General features: G+C 41.8%; 1 protein-coding gene across 1 annotated transcript in view; it reads left to right on the top strand.

Annotated features, from left to right (window-relative positions):
* PRKDC (protein kinase, DNA-activated, catalytic subunit) overlaps positions 1-22,494 on the top strand; it is a 144,042-nt gene that overhangs the window by 80,144 nt on the left and 41,404 nt on the right. Inside the window, exons 42-48 of the mRNA XM_075213494.1 lie at positions 290-421; positions 1,597-1,773; positions 4,957-5,165; positions 5,457-5,595; positions 10,281-10,466; positions 10,564-10,788; positions 14,709-14,817. Coding sequence (XP_075069595.1) covers positions 290-421; positions 1,597-1,773; positions 4,957-5,165; positions 5,457-5,595; positions 10,281-10,466; positions 10,564-10,788; positions 14,709-14,817 — 1,177 coding nt within the window. The remainder of the gene's footprint in view (positions 1-289; positions 422-1,596; positions 1,774-4,956; positions 5,166-5,456; positions 5,596-10,280; positions 10,467-10,563; positions 10,789-14,708; positions 14,818-22,494) is intronic.

The raw sequence follows: 22,494 nt of genomic DNA, 5'->3' as shown, positions 1-22,494 counted from the left end.
AGAGTGAAAGAAAATTAGAGCATACTTTCCCTTCCACTATATAGAGCACCCATTCCACTATCGTCTTCTGTTTAGTCAAAGATACTGCTGTCTTGTATATTCAAACCTTTGATAAATCACAATGCTGCTCTCCTCTCCAAATCCTTACCTAGGCTCCCCTTAGTTTTTGCTATAAAATATACAATAAGATCAGTAACCGCATGCTCATCTCAAATATGGGCTTCTAGTAGCTCTTCTACTAATATATAGACTATAAAAACAAGTGTTTAATGTTTCCTTTTTCTTCAAGGCAATTAAAGTTGAACAAAAGATGAAGCAAGATGCTCAAGTCATTCTTTATAGAAGTTATCGACATGGAGACTTGCCGGATATCCAGATTGCATACAGAGCGCTTATTGCACCTTTGCAGGCCCTAGCACAGGTCTGTTTTTTCCACCTTTCTATAATATATTTTTAATTTTTTTGACATACTAACACCAGTTTAAGAGGACACACCCGCCAAGCATTTCTCTACAATGTCTCCAGGCACCTTGACAGTTTTGCTCTTTACCTAGATCTTTCCACCCAATCCAAATATGGGATGCCCTGGTGGGCCTTAGAGCTAAGTGGGTGATGGAGTGAGGAAACCTACAGGACGAGAAATGGTAGATCATATTGTGTACTGATTGGTAGTCAACGTTACTATTAAATTTCAACTGATCCAATTTGATATTATGCATAGGGGTTTATTATACCCCTACAAGGATGGCCAATTTTGGGGATAGATGAGCCTACTTTGTCCTAAATGTTGTAGGCCATGTTCCTTCTGGCACCTGCTCTGGGAGTTCTCAATGGTACAAAGGTTCTAGCAAAGTTCACATGTGCATTGCTGAAACTGGCATCTTTATCCCACCGCTAGATCTGGGTCTGTGACGTTTTGGTCTGTATATGAAGGATGTTATAAATAGAACAACCAGGCAATTATTAATTAATGTAATAATGCTGACAAAAGTATATATAGCTACAACTTGGATAGCAAATAGCCCCCCTAAAATAGAAGATTGGATTATGCTTGTAAATGAAATGGCATGACCTGACAATTGTATGTGTTCGAGTAGAAACTGTTCTAAAATTTGATTCATTCTAGATATGCGATAGGACCGAATGATATACTTACTGATTGAAACCATAGACACCCAACTCTTTTTATATTTTGCGCATAGTTAGTCTAATTCTTTCTTTTTTCAAGATAATATGGAAACTGTTCATATGGCAAGGTGCATTCCCTATGCGTACATATTAACCTTCTATTTGTTTAATATATTTGACATATATACTATGTGTGCCCGTTGTATCCTCTCTATTTGAACTATTATATTGTTATTAGATCAAATTTGGATATAATTTTAGAAAAATAATACAAATAAACTTAATAAACTAGGGATTTGAATAGATAATAATGCATTTTAAATGGTAAATGTTCTGGATATTAAATATAATAATTGTAATCCTTTTTCATCAGATTATATTGGCCATTTATCATATGCTTAATGACCTGAAAAAAATGGCATCATTACAACCATGCTGAACTAAAACTAGTTTTCTTCTCTTGTTTAGAGAGACCCAACTCTAGCGAAACAACTATTCAGTGTTTTGTTTTCTGGGATCCTGGAGGAAATGAAGACCAACAGTCCCTCCCTAATGAACAGTGTTGCTACTAAGCTGCTGGATCAGTTCAACCGTTTCTTGAGCAGCACTGTGTCCTACTTCCCACCGTTCATTGCATGTGTACAGGTAGGAATAATAAAGACATTCACACTTGTCTAAGTACATGTGTAAATCCTACCTTCTACCAGTTCTAATTGTCTTCAAAATATATGAAATAAATCGTAGTAGTGATGAGTTAAGCAGACTATAAGCTCTACATATTGTAATGAATATATTTGTGGTTTGTCCCAGGTATTCAAAAGTATTACTATATTCTAAATATTTGTGGAGGTACAACCACCAACCAACAGAAAGAAGGAAAGGAGAAATGTCACACACAGTAAAAGCCGACGCGCGTTTCACTGTGTAGCTTTTTTTCAGCCAAATTTCTACTTGCCTAATATGGGAATAAGAGGCAATGGAGATTTTGATAATAGGCGATTTTGCCCAAACCCCAAGTTAGATTCCAGTAGGAAGATAGCAAATCACCCCATCACCATTTAATCTTAGAGCTGCATCTGTTAAGCATAACAGCTGCTGTGATTGAAATAGGCTCAGACTATGAGTAGACACTTACGATTGAATAATAACTGACAGTTTTATTGTGCTTTTCTGAGCCAGTAGTTGCTATAGTAACTTTGTGCCTAATCGTGAATTTTATTATTCTTACTGGAGATTAGCCAAATTATCTAATACTGAGGAGAATATCATACCCTGCTTCCATTACAAAGGATAAGAATAGACTCACACAGTATTTTAAAATCACTTTATTTTCACACAAACACAAATTTTGATGCTTTTTGTTTATTTACATTTGTACATTGTTACTAATAAAAGATACTTTCTTGATATCAGGGAGTACAAAGAAAAAAATACGTAAATCTATCTTGTGCACCAATTTATCCAACTTTCTCTTTCTTTGTTGCTTAGTTCTAATTGTCTGTCACATGGTGTTTCAAATACACCCTTTGTACTTTTTTTATCTAAAGACAGTTTATATAAGTGACAGCAACTGACAGTTTCAAAATTGTTACAGACCACAAAAGTTATCATGAGATTGCCCGGATTAAAAGTATGGGCCAATAGATCTGTCTCTTACATTGTAAACATAGCTAGCGGTTCACTTACTTTGCGACATATATGACTGAAAATACTCATATTATTATAAGATATAATACGCCATATGAAGAATGTATTATCACAGTCCTCTGAGATACTACACAAATACCTCAGGTCCCTGTTTTTGGTCTTGCACTCACAAAGATCATGCCTGCACAGCTGACAGTTTGCATTACTTCCCTCTCTTCAGGTCCTTAGGCCAGTGAGGTACATCGAGGAGTGAGGCATTAGTACTGCACAACAGCTGCCTCTAAAGTGATACGATAGCACTTACTAACTGTGCAGCCACTATTGTTACTTTAGATCTCCATAATGTAGTGCATATGTTACACTCCCTGCTCTTTTTCTCCAGGTCTATAAAGAAGAGATGTGGCCAGTGGAGATTGTCAGATGTGCAAAAGCACAAGAATTTGATATCATTCTTCAGTAGTTGTTGAAATGTATTTTGATAGAGCCGCATTGTACAGCAGTGTTTTTCTAACCCAGTCCTCAGGGTCCCCTAAAAGTACATGTTTTCCATATCTCTTTGCTGAAGCACAGGTGTATTCATTGCTGACTGACACATTTTGAAAGATCCACAGGTTATACTAATTATTTCATTTGTGACCTGGAAAACCTGCACTGTTAGGGGTACTTGAGGGCTGGGTTTGGAAACACTGTTGTAGAGGGACAACCCGTATTATTTTAAATCGCCATGTGGCCAATGGAACTGCAGACTTTTTTTTACAATGGTACTTGCTATGCAGTTGTAAATACTATGTTGGATGATATTTAGGTGAACCCAGTGTACTTTGAAAAATACCAAATCATTGTAGATGCTGTAGTGGAAGATGAACGTTGAACAATGGCAATATTTTACAAAGCCATGCAGGTATCAGCTTAAAGAAAAACTTTTCTCTTTCCAAGCATAAATTGTTTGCGCTTGGAGAATTATTTTCAAGAATTCTGTTGTCCAGGCAGATCATTTTTTTTTCTTTTTTTTTTTTTTTTATATGCCCAGACATCTACTTTGGATGCATTTGTATATACACAGCAGATTTGTTGATCTGGTGCCAAAAATAATGAACCAGTCTCAACTGATGGGTTTCTGGAGTTGGAGTTCCTCTTTAAATCCTTTTATGTTCGTGCAAATTTATGTGATTCCACCCTGGAGTGATTATTTTTTTGTTTTGTTTTGGGATTTTTTAGACTGCATACCATTTCATTGAATAGTCCAATAACTTTAGATTAATTTGAAGCTGTAAAATAGTTTTTTAAACATTTTTAAAAGGAATATTTAAAATAAGTGCAATGTAAATAGAGAGCATTAACTTATATTAAATAGGTCTGCTTTTATTGTATACATGGAACGTACTCCAAAATAATCATTTGATAGACTGTTCTCCTAGGTATAACTTTGTACTAACAGAACTGTGTAGAATTTTTGGAAGGTTTGAGTTCCTGTTGTAACCAAAAGCATCATACATAATGTCACAATTATGAAATGTCAACATACTGGCTGAGAAAGTGATGATAATGTTTTGGGATAACAAATAATCTTTTCATATGTGCTTTACATTTCAAGAGATGAACACCTGCAGGCACATTTTTCTGGATTCAGGAGTATATTCATTGTACCCAGGCTGGTTCTACAGCCTAAGTCGGTGTTGTGCATTGTCTTGCTAAACAAATGTACTCCGTGGGCGCTTTGCTCAACCTGTAGACGTTCAAGACTGATTCTGTTTTCCCTCCTCTGGCACTTTACTTGAGACTCCGTAACAAAAGAAAAGCAAAAGGAATTTCCATGATTGAAGTGGTTTCATCATTTGTTATAGCATAATGTATTTTACTTACTGCAGCCCTTCTGTCTTAGGACTTTCTCACCATAATGAAGCCATGACTGTCTAGGTGCTAAGAAGTCTTGAGTCAAGTCTACTATAATGTAGGCATAAAATAAGACACACTGCCATCCTATGTAGCATTTAGGAGCTTTACACAAGGCTGTGAGTCCTTTCTTCTTATAGTATTGTTATTGACTGGTGCTAGTTTGCCTTGCCTCTTAAGGATGGAATTTAATAATTTAGTTGTATCCTTCATATGGCTGATTATTTTGTTTTATTTCTTGGGCTAATGTTTTTAAAAACCAACAACATGTATATATTTATCTTTCAGGATATGTGTTACCATCATGTTGAGCTCCTTGCTCTGAACCCAGCAAGTGTGAGCACGAGCAGCATAGAAAGCCTGCAACAACCACTGGGTATCCTACTGCTTGAGAAAGGTCTGCAGCATATCACACCACTAGAGGAACCTCCAGCGAAGAAGAAGCGGGGAAGGACAGACCCTCCTCCAGATGTTCTGAGATGGATACAGCTTGCCAGGTAAGACAGACTCATGGACAATGTGTGTGTATTTTTTTTCCTACACGTAATCTTTCCATCAAGGGTAGACTGGCAGGTATTAATAAGTGTACTATGATTCACTTGCACAGTTTCAGCTGTGTATCTTTCTCTCTGTACTTGAATTGTTTCACAGAATTTTTGTTTTTTTATGTATTTTTATTTTGTAGAGAATGATAAAAGCAACTTAAGCTCCATTTTCTGTTAAAATATGAAAAAAACATTTTTGAATAAACAATAGCATCATACATACATTCTATGTATTTTTTTAAGGCTGTATCGCTCTATTGGTGACTACGATGTCCTTCGAGGGATTTTCAGTGGAAAGATTGGAACAAAAAGCATTACCCAAATTGCTTTAAGTGCTGAAGCAAAATCTGACTATGCAAAAGCAGCTAAACTGTATGATGAAGTAGGTATTCCTCTTCCAACTACTATTAACAGAAGTAGTTCCACCAACAGGCCAGTTTTCATATTTTGTACATGTTGTATAATGTCTATCAAAGGCATATTTATGTCCAGTATTTGTTTTAGAATGGTATGTAAGACCAATAATTGTACATGTATTTAGTGGATTATTTATTTTAAAATACTCTCCTCTTTAATTAGTGTATACGTGTATGTGAAGACCTTTCTGTTTAAACATCTACTTGTATTGGTGCACAAAATATGTCCTACAAGGCTATTTTTGGCAGTGCATAGGGCGTAGGACAGATACAGGAAAATATGGGACAGTAATACTACACTAGAGTCCTAGGTCCCTATTTATCTGTCACTTATTGTACTAGGTCTCACTGTGGCTATTTAGGTACACAGCCACACTGAGAGAAAGGAGAAAAAAAATCACTACAGAGAGGGGATATGTTATTTCAGAAGTAGGCCGGGTGGATGTGTTACAGGGAGGGGCATGACTCACTCCCCCAATCTCACTGCATTGAATGGGCATACCCCGGATTAGTAGTGGTACACATACTTCTGTCCTCATGGGGTGAGGTTTTTTTTTTTTTATGGGGAGTGGGGGAAGGAGGATGTAACGTTTTATATAAGGTTTATTTCTCCTTCATCCACTCTGGGGGACACTGCTACCATGGGGTTGTACGAGGGCGCATGGAGTTGGCGCTTAAATAGATAAAAACTTTGACACCAATTCACGGAACTGGACAGTAGACAGTTGAAGAAACTCCTGAGCAGTTTTACCTCACAGACACTGATCAGCAGTATACTGTGTGTGACTGACAGGCTGCTCATTATCAGCAGTATATACTGTGTGTGACTGACAGGCTGCTCTCTATCAGCAGTATACTGTGTGTGACTGACAGGCTGCTCTCTATCAGCAGTATACTGTGTGTGACTGACAGGCTGCTCTCTATGTGTGGGTACTCTGCCCTAGACATGGTTTTGAGGGATGAGTGCTTTACATCAGCTTTGCCTTACACATATCTATACAAATAGATATCTGTAGAATATATTCTGATTCCTTCACATAGTTATCAACTTATTGTTGAGATTCTTCTATTGTGAGAATTGTTCTGTTATATATATTAACACAAGATTGTGTTGGGGAGTACAACTCTGGATATATCCCTGTAGAGTTAGAAGATATTTATAATGCTATGTATACGCACTTAACTGAACTTTTTCTCTGTTTGGTCCAGAACTGGACAGTATGATTAGCCAAGCAACTGCAGGTAAAAGTACTTTCCTGCCGGTGAATGTCCCTAAACTGCGAACTCCGTGTTTAGGGTCTTTTTGGAGATCCTTTCATGCGAACATGGGCTATAAAGTTCAGCCCGCCAATAGAGGTAGACTCCTTGCAACATGAGGACAGTCACAAACGGGTAGAGATGCTTACGCCAAAAGACGTCCAAATCACAAAATAAAATAAAAACAAAAAACAAACAAATAAATAAAAATTAATAAATAATAATCCACATGACGGGACCTTCTTCTCCTCGCGACTGCGGGGATAGCGGGTCACCAACAATTATTCGAGTATCAGTGGGCGGCTTCCACCTGAGAAATTTGGATTGTAGGGTTCATGTCCAGAGTGGCAGAAAGAGTGGGCACGAAGAACAGGTTTAAATAAAACCCCCGAACAGGGTGGTTATTTTCCATCAATTCTAAACCTTAAGGGGTTAAACAAACATCTACAAGTAATCAAGTTTTAGATGGGATCAGTCCTTTGTTTTAGCAGTTGGAAGCTCCCATTATCAATTTAGGGCGATCCCCTTTGGCTTTCCACAGCCCAGAGAGTATTCACAAAGATTATGATATTAATGGCAACACGTTTACGTGCCTTGGGAGTGAACATTATCCCCTATTTGGGCTGTTTTCTTCTGAAAGCCTTATTAGGTCCTTTTTCACTATCTGCATCTGACCCTGTCTGTCTATTCGAATTCTGGAGCAACATGGTTGGATAATCAATTATTCCAGATCCCAGTTGATGCCCTCACACAGGATGAGGTTTCTAGGATTAATAATGGACACCACTTTTCAGAATATCTGTTTCCAGAACCTTCTCTACAGATATCTGCAAACACATAAATTTGACACACCATCCAATGGCTCTGTAATATAACATAGATAGTCAATAATAGTCCATAAATGGTCAAATGTAGATAAGGTGGTTCTCCTTTTAAAGGTCAAATTCTTCCATATATAAATCATCTAATCTCATATCATATATAGAAGATGTGGAATTCCGTATTCATAATATATAGGAGAGAGAGAGCAAAAAAATCTTATAGTGTATTACCATTTAAAATCAAACATGGTTTATTGCACATAATATAAAATGCATTCATACAAGAAAAGATTAATTGATCCTCCATAAAAGAGGTACCGGCCACCTACCAGATAAAACCGATGATCTGGGCATATCGGTACAAAATGTATCCATCTGGATTCACTCAAAATTACATGAAGGACTTCAAATTGAATGACGGGCAGCAACAATAGAGTGGAGGGTCATCAATCATCCAATGTGTTTCGACCTGCTGGAGGTCTTTGCCTTGGCAATTTTTCTGGGAGAATTGGAACTGCATCCTCAGGTGTTTCAGGATTTAGTCTGGAAATGGGGCCTGTCTGATCTGGATCTGATGGCATCCAGACACAATCACTAGGTTCCAAGATTCTGCGCAAGAACCAGAGTTTATCTGGCTGTGGTGGTGGATGTAATGTCCATGAGGTGTGACTCCTGTTTAGGATATCACTTTCCACCAATTTCAATGATCCTGCGGGTTCTAAGGCGAGTACTGTAGGAAGGTCTTCTGGTCATTCTGGTTGCACCGAATTGGCCCTTATTCGCCAGCATATTGCTTCTGGTGGAAGGGTCAGGCTGGGCTCTTCTTCTCAGGCCCGATCTTCTTAGTCAAGAGCCATTTATATCTTCTGAAGTTACCTCGGCTGGCTTTAATGGAGTGGCTGTTGAAGCCGACCTTTGGCAGTTAATGAGGTTCTCTTCCAGGGTAGTGGAGACCCTCATGAATGCTCGGAAGCCGGTATCAGCTAAGATCTATCACAAGGTGTGGATGATCTAGGTACAGTAGTGCGAGAAGAAGTGTCATAACCCCGCCTCTTTCAGATTAGCCGTTTTCTGGCCTTTCTTCAGGATGGGTTAGAGATGGGACTAAGACTTTGAAGGTTCAGGTCTCTGCGCTTTCTATTTTCTTTCAGCGTCGGTTGGCTTTCCTCCCAGACGTTTGTACTTTCCTTCAGGAGGTGATTCATGTTCAGCCTCCCAACGTTTCTCACTTGGCTATGTGGGATTTGATCCTGTTTATTGAGGTTCTTCAGCGCCCTTCATTCGAACCACTGGAGTCTGCTGATCTGCGCTTCTTGACGTGGAAGGTGGTGTTTTTGCTGGCCATTGCATCTATTTAACGGGGGTCGGAGCTTAGAGCCTTGTCCTGCAGGGTTCCTTATCTAATGTTCTATGAGGATAGGGCGGTTCATAGGACCATATCTTGTTTCTTGCCTAGGGTGGGTTCCGGCCATTAGGGAAGGGATTGCTCCTTCTGGGCCTCCTTCCTCTGTTAGTCTGGACGTGGTCTGGGATTTACGGGCTTAGGTGGACAGGACTTCTGCTGGTTGCAGGTCTGACTCTCTTTTTGTTCTTCACGATTCTCGTAGGAGAGGTTGGCCAGCCACTAAGCAGACCATTGCTCATCAGATTAGGTATATGATTAAGCTTGCTTATGTGTGTAGAAATGAGCCTGTGCCTCAGGTTCTCACGGCGCACTCTCCCCGTGCGGTAGGGACTTCCTGGGCTGCTTGCCATGGAGCATCTGCAGAGCAGCTGTGTAGGCCGTCGTATGCGGACGCCAGTTTCAGCCTCTGTTTTGCGTGCTAGTAGACCAGAGCATTGCCTCCGTTAGGGGCTACTTTAGAAGGTCCCCATGGTAGCAGTATCCCCCAGAGTGGATGAAGGAGAAAAGAAGATTTTTGTACTTGTGTTAAATCTTTCTCTGATACCATCAGGGGGACACTGTGTTCCCTCCCTTTTGCTCTTCTGCGGTTAGTTGTGATGTTGAGCCCTTTTCTTGGGACTTTAGTATTACTGAAGTGTGTGGGTTTCGAGAGGGAAGGAGTCAGCAGCAAATATAGGTAACTATTTAAGTGCCAATTCCATGCGCCCTCATAGAACCCCATGGTAGCATTGTCCCCCAGATGGAATCAGAGAAAGAGATTTAACGCAAGTACAAAAATCTTCTTTTATTGAAGGTCAGCAGGTTACACACACATAATAAGTGTGATATCCTTTCTCAAAACATAGCGAATATCAAAACTTAAAAATATAAAAGACAGACAACAGGAGTCATTTCTTCAGGTTCCCACATTTTGACTAGAAGTGGGATGGGGTGGGGAGAGAACACATAGGGTGTTTTTAACAATGTTATGACATAACTGGAAAGAGACTCCTCTTTTACGGTAGCAAATTCTATGTATTTTACATGATTTATTATGGCACTTCAATAATTTGTACAGTTACTAATTTGCAGTAATAGATGTGTATAGCCTGACAAACCAGTCTCTGGAGAACAAAGGTATTCTAGGAAGATGAGGATAAACTTTATAGGTCTAATCTGCTCTTTTCAGGCTCTGCAGCAGAACTTTTCAGATGAGGAACCTTCTGACGCAGAGAAGGATTTTTGGGAAACTGCTTCTATGGAATGTTACAATCACCTAACAGAATGGCAGCCTCTAGAATACTGCTCCACTCTCAACATTGATAGTGCAAGTCCACCAGACCTCAACAAAGTTTGGAATGACCATTTTTATCAGGTATCATTGGATATGTAAATCTTTCTTCATTTCCTGTGCCACTGAATGCCTTAAACATTGTACCAAAACATTACAACAATTTTATTTATCAAAATAGGAAAACTATCTTCCTTACATGGTTCGCAGTAAAGTGAAGCTTCTCCTTAATGGGAAGGATGACCAGTCTTTATTAACATTCATTGATGATGCTATGAAGGTCGAGCAGAGAAAGGTTTTGATGGAAACATTCTATAGTCAGGAGATGAGCCTTCTATACATTTTACAAGATGATTTTGACCGGGCTAAATACTATATAAAAAATGGAATCGATGTGTTCATGCAGGTATTTATTTGTTTTGTATTTTAAGTTTTAACAAAAATGATGGTGCCTTCTTGTTTATGTACTAGTCCTATGATTAAACTTATCATGTGAGAGCTAAACATTTCTTATAGTGAACAATTTGATTGAAATTAATTTGGAGAATTCCTGTTTTGTCCCTGTCAATGGTATTTCCTTATCCATCCCACATGGCACTTTCTTTCTTGCCCTTAAACAATAGGGGGATAGATATGGTGGGTTATGTTTTCAAAAACATATTTTTAGGAAAATTAGGAAAAACTCCCTCCTGTTCCTCTGCGTCTCCATAGTTCTCTTTTTCAGTATCCTGCATAAAAGGCAGACACAGGGCTTTGGCCCGTTTATACATTTGATATGTTTATTTTACACTAAATAAGGGATAGCCTCAATTATCCCTGGGACCATGGCAGTTATTTTTTCTCACTTCGTACATTGTCTTGCTTCCATTGTGGGAATGCCTATCCCCAACTTCAGTGTTTGGCCTAAGTCTCAGCACACCTGGCTCCTTGGTCACTTTTGGTCAGGAAGGTTTAATTACTGCTGCAGACCCATACTGCGCCGGCAGGCCCCCTTCCCTATCCCATCATTGTCATGGGCGAGAAGGGCTGAATGGCAGCATGGAGGCCTCCCAGAGAGCCTTGGCTTGATTAAACATAATGCATTTCAATTTGGAGAACCGCTAAATGCCATGTTTAATATTTTCAAAATGGCAGGAACTGTGGCCAAGATTCTGAGGAGAAGGTTGTGAAAGCACAAGTTTTCCAGGTGACGTCTCCTGGAGTGTAGAAACAATCAAGAACTGCCATGTGACATGGATTTGCTAATAGCAGTAATGCAGGGATCTGGTATATTGTGCTACAGGATCCTGTATATTCTGTAGTCTAGGACAACTGCCTAAACAACTACTACTTATCGTGGTACATGTGATATAGTGGTACTGACATATTCAGACGTGTTTTGTCTCTTTTACTCTTGCTCTTCTGCTAGGTGGCAAATGAGTCCCAGCATGTAAGATTCCCATGAATTCATGCCCATTAATAAGGCCACAAGCCCTCAGCCCCATCTTTGGTGGTCCTTGTTAAATGCCAAACTAAATTACTTATGGGCCAATTGAGCCCTTCCCACACCACCAAGAATGCTTCCGTTTAATTGTTAGTGCACACTCAGTCTATTGAAAATCAATGCAAAACTAGGAGAAATTACAAAGATTAGGCTGTACTCAATTTGGCTACCCTTCCAAGACCAGAAAAGGCCCACTCTGTAATTGATTTTGTTGACCACCTTATCAGGGTGCTACTTTCAATTTTAAACATTCAGGACTCTCAAGACCAAGGACAGCTCCACCAGTGTCATACGTTCAATTTCATATGCACTTTCATCAAAATGCATTTCTGCATTCTAGAACAGGATTTTTAAGCATCGCAAGTGTCCCATCTCACTTAATGGTAGCTTTTTTGAGGTGGTGAGATAGAGTTCTCTTAGTAGTTAGGTGGAAGATTCTTCTTCTTTCCATTGTGACAATAGCCACTATGGATCCCTGTCCCCAATTCTGCCACTTCCATCATGTTATTTTCATAATTAGGCCCTTTCTCTCATTGGGTGCAACTAGAACTCTTCATCCTCAACACTGCAGCCTAATTCATGCTCTTGCAATTCTACCTCTGCCAGACGCTACACTGGCTCCCTGTACCCTAGAGAATCCAGTTCAAATGCCTCATCCACACCTACAAAGCCCTCAGTCGCTCTTCTACACCGTATATCTCCAATCTCATTTCAATCCACACATCATGCTCCCTCCCACCCAACTCTGCCACCAGCCTCCAAGGGTTAAAAACTCACCTTTTCATTCAAGCCAACTAGCCCATCTAACTCTGCCACCTCTACAACTTCAACCTCTGCCCCAACTCAGCTTCTCTCTTTATGTCCTCCTTCCTGTCTATAAGCTCCTATGAGCAGGGCCCCCTTTCATTAGAGTTTTATTTACGTAATTATGACATTTTGAGGTAATTATGTGAATTTTGATGTTTGTAGTTATGTAATTTTGTTGGTTCTATAATTCTGTAGTTTTGTTGTTTGTTAAAACCCCCCTTGTGGTGCATTATAAATAAGACTTGCAGCTGACAGACCATGAAGGGTAGCATCTTGCATTCTGAAATGGGCATAGATGTTTGTTCTTTCCATTTTGGTTGACCTATATCCCATAGGTGGACATCTGGGAAAAGGACTTCATAAGCAGTCTGATTATTGACCGAGACAAATCGTTCTCCATCCTGAAGTTTTTCAGGACTCTGTACAGATCTTGAGGTTTGCTAAAAATAGATCTTTTGATGTCACAACTAAATCACAAGCTTCCCTCTTTTGCACAAAGACCTAGAGGCATGTCTCATAAAAGCTCTGGCAGCTCTGTGTCCTTTTCGATTGGTCTACTAGTTCCCCCTCACACTGCAGAAGGTCAGACAAGAAGGGATGATTGCATTGTTCTATCGACCCTGATAGTCTTAGTACACAAGTGTAGTCAGTCTCTCGATCAGTCAACCTTGGCGTCTCCCTCTTTGACTGGACCTTCCAAAAAAGGCAATGAGTCCTTTAAAAAATGGCTAACCAAACTTGCTTTAATGGCATAGTTCTTTTCTAACCGAGGACTTCCTTGTCTCTCGTTTGCTTATTTTTATTCTGGAAAGCAGTCTGGCTAGAAATTTCATCAAGGTTCAACTTTTTCCCCTCTGAGTGTATTTTTTTTTTTTTATCAGCATGAGCTTGCATGTTTCTAGGTAGTCCCTGTTTTAACAAGGACCAGGCCATGTTTTGTTTTGCTTCTGTTGTCCTTTGTCTTTGTGGAACACAAAATGGTTTCTGAAGGGTCCTCACTTTGAGCTCCTTCATTCTATTACTTTGTGTTTTCTTTCCTGGTAGGTGATTTTTCTCCTAGTGATCATTCCGATTAGGTGATTCCATCAGCTTGCAGCTCTTTCTCATAGTTCCTACATATTTAGTTTTGCATGAAAACATGGCTCTTTTTAGTAGAATTTCTCTTTCCAACTTAAGGTTGTCTGTGGTTTTCTCGTCAACCAAGAGAATGCCGTGCCATCTTACTGCCCTTGAAACCCCAAGGATGCAGAGTATCGCTACTTGGATTTGATGAGTTATCTTCAGACATATTTGTCCAGGTCCTGCGTGTGCCATCGTTCAGATGCCTTGTTTGTCTTTTACTAGGGCAATAGGAATTGATGTGATGCCTCCTCTCAGTTGACCTCCTGCCATATAAGGTCTTCATCCAATTGGTCTGTTCTGTAGCAGGCATACAGTTCCTTCTGGGCTCATAGCACTGTCTAGCAGGGTGATCTACTGCTGTTCGGTTGTACTTAATGGGATGTCGACAGACCAGGCTTGCGACAGCGAACTGGTTGCCCCTGCATATTTTTCACACAATTTACATATTGGACTTCTGTGGAGGGCCTGTTTAGTAGGACCTTCATGTGGCTGTTCATTCTTAGTCATGTTCTCCCCTCCTGATGCGGGTAGCCCAAAGTGGAGGTTGTAGGGTAACACAGGCCAACTCAGGAATGTGTCTTGGTATTTCTGAACTGTGGAGAAGCAGGGGTACAGGACGGGGGTTCACAGGGAAGAGTCCATCTGTGTCCCCCTGCAGCCTTAGAGATAAGCATTTAACGGTATTACAAACCTCCACTCGTTTTTAGGAGCAGACACCTTCCTAAATATAAATATGGCCAAGAGTGCTGGATACTAAAGCATTTGCCAATTATTCCCCTTTATTCATATATGTATTCTACCACCTCATTCAATCTCTCTGGACTGTCAGGTTATGATCATATGCAGTCTTGTGGTGTTGATGCTTGCACAAATTGTATTATACATCTTTTAACAAAGGCATATTTTTTTCTTAGAACTATTCAAGTATTGATACATTGTTACATCAGAGCAGATTAACTGAACTGCAGTCAGTTCAAGCATTAACTGAGACTCAGGATTTTATAAATTTTATCAGCATTCCAGGTACGTAAATCTCAGTACTAATCCTGTATTTATGGTTGTGTGTTTTGAATACTAGTTATATTCTTTTTTAATCCGTTCACAATTAGCTCTGACCTTTTGCGACCAGAAAACAGACCTGAGGTTTTATTTTTTGTATTTGTTAAAGTGAGCCAATAATGTTTTGAGTGGTTTGTGTATTCCAGTAAGTTTTTTTTTTCCACTTAGTATTATTAACACAAAAAAAAAAAAAAAAGGTGTATCTGCTATTTGGGGCACCACCATTCGTTCTTGATAATCCATTATTTATTTTAAATAATTAAAATCATTCCTTCATTATTACATTTAAAATGTATTAATGAACACACATCCATAACACAGCTAAATATTAAAAGAAGATAAAGAGTGATAACTAAGAAAGAAAAGTGATTAAAAATGCATCAAAACAGACACATAATAAAAAAGCTCTTGTGGAGTTATATTATGTGATAGTAATCTTATCTAATAGTGTGAATAAGTTAATTAATTCACCTGGGGTAATATGAATACTGTCCGACTATCAGACTGTAAAATATTCCAGAAAATATCTCAAATGTTCTAACCTAAATCAGTGTTCGTATAGTCCCTGGATGGGTGTGGAATTATATTTCTCTTTCATCCAGTCTGGGGGACACTGCTTTACCATGGGTTGTGGAGGGGAGCTGGGAGTTGGCACCTAACTAGTTAACTTTAGTGCTGCTGATAGACCCCTCCCCTCTACAATCCCCCTGCCTCTTCCTGTACAATCCAGTTTTTTTTAGGTGCCCTGGAGTTAGGGCAAGTTTTTTAGTGCTTAGTGTAATTTTAATACATTTTATTTGTTCTTTTATGTTTTCTTTTTTTTTACACAGGTGGCAGCGCTGGAGTGTGTTCTAATATAGAGAACACACTCACAGCTTGGCAGCGCAGGCATTCCCCTGTCAGCTGAGAGCCAGCGGTTCTCACTGACAGGGGCTGAATTACAAAGTGCCTGATTGAAGGGAGTGACAAGCGGTCTCATGGACCGCTGCACTCCCATAGCCTCCCCAATAACCGGCGCTGCCATTACAGGCATAGAGCGCTGGTTATCGGGTAATGAAAATGGCGGCGGCCATCTTGGATTCGGCAGAAACTCTGAGGGGAAGGGGCTAAACTAAGATTCCCCCCTCAGAGATAGGAGGGGGGCGTCGGAAAGTACCGCTGCGGAGACCTCTGTCCTGGGAAGAGGAACTAATAGAGGTCTCCACAAATCTGCCACCAAAAGCCGTTTTTTCCTATGGATTTTCAAGCAGGAACATCGGCATCAGGGAAGAGGGGGGAGCTAAAACATAGAGTTCCCCCCCTTCTTACAGAGAAAGAGAGAGATGGACTTTCCCAGGGTTCTAGCGCCAAAGCAGAAGCCCGGGAACAGGAACAGAGCTGAGGGAGAGCACAGACTGCTGTTGGACTTCTCCTTGTCTTGGTGGCCCTTGGGCTAAGTACAAGCTTATTTAAACACATATTTGTTGTTTTATTACTGGCTTAGCAGGTTTACATTATAGTCTCCTGCTAGCCTAAAATATTTATGGTGTTTAAAATATTCAAGTACAACTTTTTCAAAGACATTAGTTGATTACTTGTAATTTACTCTGTTCTTTTAATATATTTTACTCTCTCTCTCTCTCTCTCTCTCTCTCTCTCTCTCTCTCTCTCTTCCTTTATCTCTATCTGTATATTCAGCTAGATTGATTTTGTGTGATTGGTGTGCCTTCCTTTATATAAAATGACAGATAAGGGAAAGGGCCCTATGGCTAAATATTTCACATGTTCTAAATGTCATGTTAAATTACCGTGTGGGCAGAAGGACCCTTTGGCGCTCTGCGCTGCATGCGAAGCAGGGGCCCCCTCTGTGCAAAGCCAGCAGGTTACAGCCCCTTCGTCTGAGGAACCGGCCTGGGTAACCTCCCTAACACAGTCGGTTACCTCCCTAGCCCAAATGGTTTTTCAATCAAATCAGTTGCTATCAACTGTGGCAACTTCGGTGGCTAGCAATACTAATACGCAGTCAGACCCCCAGGCTTCCTCAGATGCCAGTGGATCGAGTTTGCCGGGAACTTCCACATCACAGGCTGACCCAGCCCTTGCTAATACAGACCCGGCTTGGTCTACAGCCTTTTTGAAGGGATTAAACAAGCTTAACCAGTTGCTAGATTCCTCTAATACCCCGCCTGCTAAGAGAAGGAGGCTTAGAGCGGTAAATCCCCTTGTGGTCCTTTCAGAGTCTGAGGAAGAGGGGGAAATCTATTCGGATGCTGACCATAGTCATTCCTCAGAGCAGGAAGTGTACCCTAGAAACCAATTTGTTAATGATTTGGTTTTAGCTGTTAGACAGGCGCTGGACTTCCCAGAGCCGGAGGAGGTTTCCCCCAGGGACAGAAGTCTGTTCAAAAAGGCCAAAAGAAAAACCAACCGTTTCCCTCCTTCTGCAGAACTCAGAGAGATTGCTGAAGGGGCTTGGAAACAACCTGAGAAGAGGTTTTTCATTCCCAAAAGGTTCGCCTCTCTGTATCCTCTTCAGGAGGAAGAGGCGACTCGCTGGGAGAGTATTCCCAAGGTAGACATTCCTATTGCTCGCCTGGCTAAACATACTCTACTCCCAGCCCCGGGTTAAGCGTCTCTTCCAGACGCCAATGACCGTAAGGTAGAATCCCAGCTCAAATCAATATTTGCGGCCGCGGGTTCTGGCTTTAGACCCACATTTGCTTCAGCCTGGGTAGCAAAAGCCATGGAAGCATGGGCAGACCAGCTGGCAGAAGCTTTACAGGACTCCGAGCTCCTTCCCCTTGCTTTGCATTTAAAGAAAGCTTCGGGGTATCTCTATGAGGCGGCCCAGAATTCAGCGGCGGTTTCCTCTGCCATTCAGGCGGCCTCCATTTCAGCAAGGAGAACACTATGGCTGAAATCCTGGGAAGGTGATGCAGAGTCAAAGCGGTCCGTTGAAACCATCCCCTTTTCTGCAGCGGGCTTATTCGGTCCGGAATTGGATACCCTCATTTCCCAGGCTACAGGGGGCAAAAGCACTTCTTTGCCAGTATACGCTAACAGAAGCCGCGCTCAGAGGAATAGCTCCTTCCGACAGCCCTTTCGAGGGACCTCCTTCCAAAGGGGTCAGTCCTTCAGAGGAAGGCAATCTAATTCCCGAGGCTCCTCTAGGGGAAGATCCTCGTTTACTACCAAGCGCCAGGCCGCTAAGACCCAGGAAAAGCCTGCGTCCTGACGACCAACCTGTACTACAGGGGGCGCCAGTGGGAGGACGTCTGTCCCTGTTTCAAAAACAGTGGACAGCGTCTTCCCAAGATCCTTGGATTCTGAGAATCATTTCAGAGGGGTACAGAATAGACCTATTGGGCCCGGCTCCACAGCGTTTCTTCCAGACCCCGCTACCTCAGAATCTTTTAAAAAGACGGGCTATACAGGATTGTGTCGCTTCTCTTTTACTCCAGCAGGTCATCTGCAGAGTGCCAGATGGGCAGAAAGGAAGGGGTTTTTATTCAAACCTGTTCCTAGTCAAGAAGCCGGACGGCTCCTTTCGGCCCATCCTAAACTTAAAGGGCCTCAACGTTCACTTAAGGGTGGACAAATTTCGGATGGAATCTCTGAGGTCAGTAATAAACGGCCTAGAGATAAATCAGTTCATTGCGTCCATAGATATAAAGGACGCTTATCTCCACATTCCCATCTGGATCCACCACCAGTCTCTCCTCAGAATCTCGGTAGGATCTGCTCACTATCAGTTTCGGGCCCTCCCCTTTGGCCTCTCAACTGCGCCAAGGGTCTTCACGAAGATTATGTCAGTTATGGCAGCATGTCTTCACCTGCAGGGAGTTCAGGTCGTTCCTTACTTGGACGACCTACTCATCAAGGCTTCCTCAGAAGGTTGCCTGCGTTATCACCTGTCCCTCACCCAGGCAGTTCTCGAGGGCCACGGTTGGCTAATAAATTCAAAGAAATCCCAGTTGATCCCGTGTCAGCACATGGTATTACTGGGACTCATCATGGACACCAGGAGGCAAAGAGTGTTTCTCCCAGCAGAGAAAATCTCCTCTATTCAGTCGGTAACCTCCCAGGTTTTGTCTTACCCCAGCCCCTCAATGCACTTGTGCATGAGGCTACTCGGAAAGATGGTGGCCTCTTTCGAGACCATTCCCTTCGGGCGAGCCCATTCTCGATGTTTCCAATGGGATCTGCTATCGAAGTGGTCAGGGTCACACCTACACCTGAAAAGTCAAAAGATCTCTCTATCTCAGAAAGCGAGAGAATCACTTCAGTGGTGGATGTGTCTGCACAACATGAGTGTGGGAAAATCCTTCGCACAATGGCCATGGATCATAGCCACGACAGACGCCAGCCTGAAGGGTTGGGGGGGCGGTAATCCTTCACCTCCGACTCCAAGGAATTTGGTCGCCTCAGGAATCAACTCTACCGATAAATGTTTTGGAATTAAAGGCCATTCTCTTGGCTCTCCGGGGAGCCCAGTCTTTTCTTCAGGGCCAACCGGTCAGAATTCAGTCCGACAATGCCACGGCCGTTGGCATATGTCAACAGACAAGGAGGAACCAGGAGTGCAGCGGCTATGGAGATTGCAGCCCAGATATTTGTTTGGGCAGAGCAATATGTCCCAGCAATATCGGCGGTTTTCATTCCAGGAATAGAAAACTGGGAGGCGGACTATTTAAGTCGAAACCAGCTGATGCCGGGGGAGTGGTCTCTACACCCGGATGTCTTCCAGTCTCTGGTTCTCAGGTGGGGTCTTCGGGACATAGACCTCATGGCCTCCAGACACAACCGGAAGGTCCACAAGTTTTGCGCAAGGGCAAGGGATCCCTTAGCGGCGGCAGTGGAGGTTTTGACGATGTCATGGGAGTTCAGGTTGGGATACCTGTGTTCCCCAATTCCCATGCTTCCTCGAGTACTCAGACGAGTTCGGCAGGGCCTTCTGCCAGTAATTCTAGTCGCTCCCTCTTGGCCGCGCCGAGTGTGGTACGCAGACATCATATCTATGGCGGAAGGGCCGGGGTTCCGCCTTCCGTATCAAATCGACCTGCTTCTGCAAGGTCCATTCCATTTCCAGAATGTACCTCAGCTCAATTTAACGGCATGGCTGTTGAAGCCAGCCTCTGGAAGGCTAGAGGTTTTTCGCCCAGTGTAATTCAGACTCTGATGCGAGCCAGGAAACCTGTTTCTTCTCGGATCTATCACCGGATTTGGAAGGCCTACATTAGATGGTGCGAAAAGAGGACGTTCCACTCGTCCTCTTTTCGACTTTCCCGTCTATTAGCCTTCCTTCAAAATGGTCTGGAAGCAGGCCTTAGGTTAGGTTCCCTAAAGGTCCAGGTTTCGGCACTTTCTGTATTTTTTCATAAGAAATTAGCCGAATTGCCAGATATTAGGACTTTTTTCCAGGGAGTTTTACATATCCAACCTCCCTATGTCCCTCCTACTGCTCCATGGGATCTCAACATGGTCCTAGAGATGCTCAAGGGCCCCCCCTTTGAACCTTTGAGTAAGGCAGACCTAAAGTGGTTGACCTGGAAGGTCCTCTTTCTTTTGGCTATCGCTTCGGCTCGTAGAGTTTCCGAATTAGGAGCTCTGTCCTGTAGGGAACCATATTTGGTTTTCCACGAGGACAGAGCGGTGTTAAGAACTCTCCCTTCTTTCGTACCAAAAGTAGTGTCGGCTTTTCATCTCAACCAGGAAATTGTAGTTCCGGTTTTCTCATCTTCTTCCCATACGGATCAGCAATCGATGGAAAAGTTAGATGTGGTTAGGGCTCTCCGCATTTATGGTAAGAGAACTTCCCAGATTAGACGTACAGACTCTCTATTTGTCCTTTATGACGCTAATAAGAGAGGCTAGCCAGCCTCAAAACAGTCCATTGCAAGATGGATTACGTCTAGCATCAGACAAGCTTATATAAGGGCTAGCCGTCCTGTGCCGGAGAGAATCACAGCCCATTCCACCAGATCGGTTGGGGCGTCGTGGGCAGCAAGGAATGGTGTTTCTGCGGACCAGCTTTGCAGGGCAGCCACTTGGTCCTCTGTCCATACGTTTACTAAATTTTATCAATTTAATGTCTTTGCAGATGCAAATTTCGCTCGTAATGCTTTACGAGCGGGATTTTCAGAGTAGTCCCACCCTTTAGGGGCTGCTTTAGAACGTCCCCATGGTAAAGCAGTGTCCCCCAGACTGGATGAAAGAGAAAAGAGGATTTATGTACTTACGTTAAATCCGTTTCTCTGATTCCGTCTGGGGGACACTGCGATCCCTCCATTCTTCTGTGTGCTCTTGTTTGACTGCCCTTTTTTCTCCTGGGGCTTTTTAAAACTAACTGGATTGTACAGGAAGAGGCAGGGGGATTGTAGAGGGGAGGGGTCTCAGCAGCACTAAAGTTAACTAGTTAGGTGCCAATTCCCAGCTCCCCTCCACAACCCATGGTAAAGCAGTGTCCCCCAGACGGAATCAGAGAAACGGATTTAACGTAAGTACATAAATCCTCTTATGCATATATGTCCAGCGTCTTCCCTTTCCACGACCATCAGAACTACTCCATGTACTAAAAGCTTCTCATCTTGGCTGTAAATATGTTAATGAATTTCAGTCATTCTGCTACTAATTGTTAGAATCTGATCCCTGGCACATGTTTATTAATTCAGACCTAATAGCAGTAGTTATTGAATTCTCTAAGCGGGGTGATTGCACACATGCATTTGGTGTCTCCCCTTTCTCCCTAGTTCCAGAGATATTTTAAACCATGACGCATTTAGGTCTCAGATGTAATGGCATTAACCCATCCACACTATGCTAATAGAAATATATTCACTATGTTTCTTTTATTAACCACAAGAGCTTCCTTATCAGCAGTGTGAAAACCACATACTGCTGTTTCACATTGACACACGCTTCGCCCTTTGGCTTTGTCAGTGGACAAAGGGCTTTTATTTGGTCACATTGTGAAATAAATAATTGAATTTATTTTGAAAGCTTTATACAGGTAAAAAGAAAAAAAAGTAGTGCAAACCCTACTGTGTTACGCCAAAATGAGTCCTCTAATTGACCCAAGTATAAGAGATAACATATAGTTTACATGATATAAGGTATGAAATGTCATGTAGCCTATAAATGTTTATTTACTTAACAGAAAACTTATCTCAGGTATTTCCTATTGTCAGCATTGGTAAATCCAGTGTAAAGTGGACCTTACAGTAGTGACTGTTAGATTTGAGATTCATTTTGGCAGAGACACTCTGAAATCTCCCGTGCAGCAATATTGGGCTTCTGTAAACATGGTTGCATCATTTTTGTGATGCCACAGGAAATTCTTGTATTAATAGGTCACCCAATAAGCTGTACATAGCACACACTTGGAGCATTGTGTATAACAATCTGGTGTCCAGGGATAGTTATTGGCCACTTTACCGGAACTCTAAGCTGTCATTTACATTGGATCCATGTGCTCTGCTATATTTTGCATGCAAGTCTGATCAGCCCAAAACCTGCAGTGGATATTTATGTATGCACAGTAGATGGTTAGCAAATTCCAGGCACAAATATATTTAGCCAGTAACAACTATCATTCCCTTTCCCTATCAGAATGTGAAAAAGAATACTAAATGTAAGTTTTAACCATAATTTGCTGTATGTTTT

The sequence above is a fragment of the Mixophyes fleayi genome, chromosome 5 (genome assembly GCF_038048845.1).
Source record: "Mixophyes fleayi isolate aMixFle1 chromosome 5, aMixFle1.hap1, whole genome shotgun sequence".
Lineage (NCBI taxonomy): Eukaryota > Metazoa > Chordata > Amphibia > Anura > Limnodynastidae > Mixophyes > Mixophyes fleayi.
The sequence above is the reverse complement of the archived record's forward strand: the minus strand, read 5'-3'. Positions and strand labels throughout refer to the sequence as shown.